General features: G+C 40.4%; 1 protein-coding gene across 2 annotated transcripts; it reads left to right on the forward strand.

The window, feature by feature from the left end:
* Positions 1 to 5,673: 5,673 nt before the first annotated feature.
* LOC135584194 (uncharacterized) lies at positions 5,674 to 7,369 on the forward strand. Of its 2 annotated transcripts, XM_065123501.1 has the most exons (3): positions 5,674 to 6,115; positions 6,208 to 6,497; positions 7,042 to 7,369. In XM_065123501.1, the coding sequence occupies exons 1-3, from the start codon at positions 5,815 to 5,817 to the stop codon at positions 7,084 to 7,086; spliced, it is 636 nt and encodes a 211-aa protein (XP_064979573.1). In that variant the 5' UTR covers positions 5,674 to 5,814; the 3' UTR covers positions 7,087 to 7,369. The 2 variants fall into 2 exon arrangements, with proteins under 2 accessions (XP_064979573.1, XP_064979572.1); XM_065123500.1 differs by lacking the exon at positions 7,042 to 7,369 and having other exon boundaries at positions 6,208 to 6,684.
* Positions 7,370 to 7,597: the final 228 nt, after the last annotated feature.

A 7,597-nucleotide genomic window follows, 5' to 3' on the forward strand; every position in this document is an offset into this window, starting at 1 on the left:
TAACATAAGCTTCAATTGAGCGAAGGGGACTGAATGGAATCTATTTCCAAACGAATGAAACAGAATACGCGAAATCGACCAAAACTCGATTTCTGGCAGAATTCAAGAGGCACATTGAACAAATGCTTCAGATTATCAATTATACTCCAATACCCTCAAGAAGGCTATTGTCGAAAGATGTATCAATCTATTTTTTATTGAAACAAGTTTCGTACGAATCATGGTTTCCAACACGGAGTTACCTTTGATTTGGTAACACAAGGTCAAAAACACAATCACTGTTTTGTAGAATTCATAGGGTCAGATTCAACAGATAATAGGGTAGGCATTTGAATTTCAAAATTTTCAAATGATATGTCAAAAGAAAGGTCTACAAGTCTAGTTTCGGACGAAGTTAGTTTGGTACAAATCAGAATTTCCAACAGGCACTTATAGGTATTTTAGTATCGAAATGTCAGAAATTTTGATCCCTGATTTGCAGCATCTATAGGCTCATTTGAAGCAGATGTTTGGGTAAGTATTCGGTGTCCAAAATCTACAAAATCAGTGTCAAAAGAAAGATATAAGAGTCTAAAACCAGTGCCTGAATTCACATTTGGTGCTAAAAATTATAGCTGAAAGAGTGTATAGGGGTCAGTTTACCGAAAAAATTTCAGATCCTTGATTTTTTGTCCAAAGAGAGAAATATCAGGTTTTAAACATAAATCTTTCAGAATCAATATAGAAACATAGACTAATACTTCTGTAGGATGGGGTTAGAACACTTATCTTTGAGAATTTTGACCCTAAATGAGAAGATTTGAGCAAGAAACCTGAAAGCCCCAAATTTTTTTCTTCTTCTTCTTCCCCCTTTTTCTTCTCTTTTCTTTCTTTCTTCCTCCTGTGCTTCCACGCAGCTGCCTTCTCTAGTTCCTTATGAATGAAGGTAGAGAGGCTTAAACGGTGGGATTTGTAATTTTATGCATTTTGCAGTTTAGTTCTTGTATTTTTATATTTACGATTAGGTCCTTAGGGTTTACATATAGGTCCTCAAAACTTTTTTTTTTTTAACAAATCCCCCAAATCTTATGAATAAGTTCTCAGATTCATACTTTGGCTCTTTTATCAAATTTAAAATAGATACTTACATTATAACTAGAAACTTATACGAAAATTTCGATAATGAGGGATGTTACAGGACTCACTTGGTTTCATTCGGAAAAGTTCGTAAGAGTGCACAAGGATGTTGATTTTGGACTCTTTCACTCGGCTAGTACCTTCATGTGTGACCTCAAGAGTTCTCCAAATATCAAAAGCTGAATCATAAATTGAAACACGATTAAATTCATTTTTGTCTAGTGTACAAAACAAGACATTCATAGCCTTTGGGTTTAAAGCAAAAACCTTCTTCTCCGATTCATTCCATTCGCTCATCGGAAGAGAAGATTTTTTAAATCCATTTTCGACAATAGTCCAAAGCTCGAAATCCATGGAAATGAGGAAGATCCTTATACGAGTCTTCCAATAAGTATAATCCGACTCATTAAACATGGGTGGACGTGTGATAGAATGACCCTCATGTATACTAGAGTAAGCCATCTCTCTTAGGTATCAAACCAAATATAAGAGTGAGCATTGCTCTGATACCAATTGTTAGGATCGGAACGACACTAAGAGGGGGGGGTGAATTAGTGCAACGGTAAAGTACGATAAACTTTTGACGATTTAAACACTTTCGGAAACTTCGTACGATAAAAGCAACGTTTCATTTGAAACCATTTCGATTGCATTTTAACTTGAAGGGATACGTAAGAATGAGACAAAGAAGTAGAGCATCAAAGTGAAGATGGTTTGCAGTAATATAAATGACAATAAGATAAACACAAACCGATTTATAGTGGTTCGGTCATCCGACCTACATCCACTTGCGAAGCCTTCTTCGATGAGGCTCCCAACTTCCACTAACAAATCACTTTGAAGGGGAAGGACAAATACCCCTCTTACAACCTTTTATAAGTGGTTCACACTCTTACAAATTTTCAAAGAGAAAGAGGGAAGTGAACACTCAAGCTATTGAAAACAAAAACTTGCTAAAGACTTTGCTAAGAATTTTATCTCAATCTCTTGCTTCTCAAAAGTTGTAATCTCAGATGAGAATTGAGAGTTATTTATAGGCCTCAAGAGGATTCAAATTTGGGCTCCAAAATTTGAATTCTCTTTCGTTCCCGGTGCTGGCGGTGCCACCGCCTGTCAGTGGTGGTGCCACCGCCTGTCCGTGTCGAACACTGACAGTGTACTGGCGGTGCCACCGCCTGGCACTCGGGTGCTGGGTGGTGCCATCGCCTAGCACTCGTGTGCTGGGCGGTGCCACCGCCTGGCTCTCGGGTGCTGGGCAGTGCCACCGCCCAGTCTGGCGATACCACCGCCAAACCCTTTGGTTCACTGGTTGGGCTTTAAATTTAGCCCAAACCAAGTCTAATTTTGGGCCCAGTTGGCCCCTAACCAGGATATAGGATTATCTTTTAATCCTAATCCTAATTACATGTGAACTACATAACTAAAAACATCCCAAGCAAGTTTTCAACCGCGAACTTCGAGTCTTATTCCGGCGAGCTTTCCGATGAACTTCCGGTGGACTTCCGATATGCCCTCGGATTTCTTCTGACGGACTCCCAACAAGCTCCCGATCTTGTGATGACTTCAACGAGTAGCCGAGCCTTCTCGGTGATCTCCGCGAACCTCCGACGATCTCTTCGGCGAACTTCTGAAAATTCCGACAGGTTCCCGATTTCTTCTCGGTTGGTTCCGGCAACATCTCCGATGATTCTTCGGACTCTTAAACGTCCATCGAACATGACTCCGGTATTCTTGCTTTATGTTTTCTGGTTATCGTAGTTAATCCTGCACACTTAACTCAATAATATGGATTAGATCAATTAACCCATCAATTAATTTTATCATCAAAATCCGAGATTCAACATATTGCACTAAGGATATCGGAGTTGTGGAGGTCAACTGGTCGATTGGGCATTAGGTCGCAAGAGAAGATGATGCGCCGAAAATCGGATGAAGCATCAATGGACCAATGACATGCCAAATAACATAATTAATGCTTAGTAATAATTGTCTAGATTGTAGTGTATTTTATGTATGCAGGATTAACTACGATGGCAAGGCATAAAGTAAAATGAAGTCCTGAAGTCAAGAACGTGATTTTGTTGGGAGTTCAAGAGTTCGTCGGATGTCCAAACGTTCGTCGGAAGTTCTACCAGAACCAACCGAGATGTCTAGGAGCTTACTAAAGAAGCTCATCGGAACTCACCAAGAAGATCATCGTGAAGTCCAGGAGCTTGCTGGGAGTCCGCCGAAAAATTACCGGGAGTTCGTCGGATGTTCGCCGAAAGAGCAATTGATGCACCAAAACTAAAATGCTTAGAATATGTCTTAGGAATCATAGTTAGCACATAATTGGAGTTGGGATTGGGAGGTAATCCCATCAACTCTGTTAGGGGGCAATTGGATCCGAAGTTGGGCTAGTTTGGGCTGGATTCAAGGCCCAACCAAGATGCTGAAACCCTAGCAAGCGGTGGCACCGCTTGGGAGACTCAGTCTCCTAGGTGGTCTGGGTAGTTATACCACTCAGATTGGGCAGTGGTACCACCGGCAGCAAATGCTACCAGCGATAGTACCGCCCTTGTCAAGCGGTGGTCTCACTAGAGCTCGATCTTCGTGTTTTGTCAGGCAGTGGTATCGTCCATACCCAGGAAACCTGGGATGAGATGTTTTTAGGCTCTAAGTTTGAATCAACTTAAAGCCTATAAATACCCCTCTCATCCCTAGTTAACATACACAAGACTCGAGAGTAAAAAATAGAAAGAAACGCTGCTACAATCTTGTGTGAACTCCTCTCAAAAGTTCTAAATGTTAGAATAGATTGAGAGAGGAGTAAGTGGGGGTATAAAGGTTATCTCCTAAACCCGATAAAAGGATAATCGAGTTGTAAAAGGTGGTTGGTCTTTGCCTATTGAAGGAAGATCGATAGTGGATGCCGGTGGCCTCGACGAAAGAGGAATCGGCGGAGTGGATGTAGGTCATGACGACCGAACCACTGTAAAATCTAGTTTGCATTTACTTATTACAATTTATATTAATTGTAAACTGTCTTCAATATGTTTACGAATACGCCTTCAATCTAAGCATCTTTTCGAGATCGGTTTTAATCGTACGAAATATTTTCAGAACCAACATTTTTACCGCTGCACTAATTCACCCCCCGTCTTAGTACCGACTCGTTCCTAACACCAACGAGATCTCGATCTTGACTCTGGCACAATACATGCTTTATGTTTTACTACTATCATAGTTAATCCTACACACTTTTCTCAATATATATATATAGATTAGATCAAACAATTTATAATTAATTTTATCATCAAAATCCAAGATTCAACATTAATAACGGAATTAACTTTAACTCTCCTTATCAATATGTCATATTAATAGAACCTTCAATTCAAGTCGAGGTAAATTTAATCCATTCCGGCCCAACGTCTGATTCTTTTTACTTCAAACGATTTATCTTTCTATGATCGAAGTTAGTCTTGCATTACTCAAACGCTCATTAGATCATAACTTCATTAATTGATTTCATTATCAAAATCTAAAATTCAACATTATGTTCTATAAAAGATTAAAAAAAAAACTAAGGGATTTGGATCCTTATCTTCTTTTTTATTTTTTTCCCCTCTTATACCCTAATGTCATCTTCTCCTCTTTTGCAAAAGTCATGTTTTGTACCACCATCAAGGAGAAGGGATGATGTCCAGGAGAGGGACAACTAAACCTAAATTATAAGATTATCGTAATTAAAATTAGAGTAATATGTATATCTAAAATAAAATGTAAAAAATCATCTCTAGAAAGAAACGATTAGGATGTGCACTAGTAAATTTTCCAACCTACCTGCCTAACAATAATCCGCCACAAATTTTGTATCCTCAAACGTCGGCAGGTGTTATTATTTTTATAGCATCCGCCACAAACAGGATAATGGATGGACTCTTTACACATACCACCCAGCACAAAATTTGCAGCCCATGTGGTGCTTGTTCTTATACTTTTGTGATCAAATCAATAGATTGATGTTTATGTTTAATTTTTTGCATTCATACGAGAGATGAGATTTTGGAATGGGGTACGGTTTTGGAGGAGCCCTTTGCACTCTCTGAGATTTTTGAAGTTCCAATTTGAAATGCATGCATTGTATTGGTGGAATTGGTACAAGTGTGATATATGGTATGAAAGAGAAGGAAGATAGGAGGAATAATATTGATAGTAGCTATTCTATATTACAAAAAAATAGAAAAAAAAATCAGTTTCCAGTTTGATCGGAAGAAAATTTTTGAACCGGCCGATACATATCGGTGCGATTAATTTTTCTGAATCTTATTTCCTTCTATAATAGAGAGCGAATCCCTCAGAAAACGTACACTTGATATGATATCAAATATCAGAGAGGCGCCTTTTCAACAAGGAAAGCATGACAAGTAAAAGGAAGTTTCTATTAGCATGTGGATGGTTGACCATCACAAGTCTCGCTAGAGAAAGAGAACTTCTACACCACCTGTCAAGTGGGGGTCAAAGCAGCAGCCTAATAGATAGTTCCTCCTTTCAACACAAGTTGCAAAGAAACATATGGGCGTCTGGAGTGCGATTTCGTGCCGGTCACGGTGTTTAATTAGACTTGTGACGTCCAATTCAATTATTCTTCTCTTGTGATCGGCGCTTGCCGTGGCTTCGCCTCCTCTTCCGCCACTCATCAACATTCATCAGCTCATGGAAAGGAAGATGGTAAGTGGCTCGCCCAAGGCGAGGTCATGGACTCGGCCGTGGCGATGGGCCAAGACGCTCTTCTTCGTGGCAGCCATGCTGGCGTCCCTCCTCCTCGTCTGTGCTCCCCCGGTGTTCGTCGTCGTGCTTGACCTGCTCCTGCCGCCGACCCTGCTCTCCGTCTCCAACCGCGGCTCTCCTCCTCTCTCCCTTTGGGCTCTCCCGGGACAACTGAAGACCTTCGACTTCCGCTCTTCTTTGATCGATCTGCCTATGGTTTCCGCCCTCAGATCCTTCCTCATCCTGTGTAAGAGCCATCATGCACCGCAATCTCCGCGCGTGGCCATGCCGCAGACTTATGAATGATTCCGACCTCTTCTTCTCTCTTACCTGCTGCAGTTGGTTTCCTCGCCTGCGACGGGGGTCGAGGATTGTATGTGGGGATCACCGCGTTCTGCAGTTCCGCATCTACCGCTTACGTGCTGATCAAGGCGTTCACCATCTACTGGGTGGCTCCGCCGCAACAGGAGCCGCGGTGGATCCTTGCGCTCGCCGGCAGAGAATCTCCGGCGATCGAAGCGTTGTTCTTGACCTCGTTAGCCCTTGCCATCGCTCACATCGCGGTGGCCTACAGGACCAGCTGCAGGGAGCGGCGGAAGCTACTGGTCTACAGAATCGACGTCGAAGCGGTATACGACCATTCTTACATCCTTGATTGCCTTCCTTGCTCCTCCAGACAGTATTATGCTGAACACATCCTTGCCCCCCTCATGTAAGATTAGTGATCACCATTTGGTAGTGTAGTAGTAATGCAGTTTGTTGATTCCCTTCATTGGGCCAGTGGATGTAGAAGGAGGAATTATCTCAATTTTCTTCCTTTTCTTCTTTTATCACTTTTCAACTCTGCTAATTTTGACCGGTGGTCCTAATTGACTTTGACTATTCATTTTGAAGACTTTGATTCAATGAGAATGATTGAATTGCCTGTAAAAAATGATTAATCAACAATTTCGTAAAATAATCAACCAAAGACAAATTTTATAGCGCGTAACTTACGTGCATTTCTCACCTTTACATCATACTAATGAACGTAGTTTTTATTTTCCAAATAGCACCTGCTTGACTCACATTTATTCACATAATCTTTAGGAGCTAATGTTCAAATTAAATTTGTAGCAGCTACCTGATTGCTTGTTTGACTTGACTCACACAATCTTTATTCATGCCTTACAGGTTAAGATAAAGGGAGGTCTGATCAAGGAAGACAGCAAAGTGTGAGGAGGTTTTCGGACATTAAGACGAAACAATATAACACAAGGAATATGCTGCCATAATTCTGCCAAAGGCTTCTATCGACAAAAAATATTTACGTGATAATTCTGCGTTCTTGAACATTTTTTATTATGTTTGATTCGACACAGCGTGTAATCTCTGTTTTCATTTTCCTCCCCTCTAAACCTTAAAGAATGTACATGTTCTCCAATTTTCCTTCCTTTCGAATTCTTGGCTCAATCTCTTAAGTGTATACTGATCCAAAGAATAAACAGCCAACTTTTTTCTATTGTTATGATAGCGTTAGGATGATGGAAACCAAAAACGCCACCTAGCTAACATTTGATCAAAGAAATGAAGCATTTCAATTGCCTCGCATATTTATGTTTTTATAGATTCCACAAAATTTTTTTTTCCCCTCATTTCTTCAATTCTCGAGCTTTTTCAAGAGCCAGAAATCCAATTAAAAATTTTTAATTTCTATAAAGTTAACAAATTTCATGTTAGGACTCTAGCT

Source organism: Musa acuminata, chromosome BXJ2-9, assembly GCF_036884655.1.
Source record: "Musa acuminata AAA Group cultivar baxijiao chromosome BXJ2-9, Cavendish_Baxijiao_AAA, whole genome shotgun sequence".
NCBI lineage: Eukaryota > Viridiplantae > Streptophyta > Magnoliopsida > Zingiberales > Musaceae > Musa > Musa acuminata.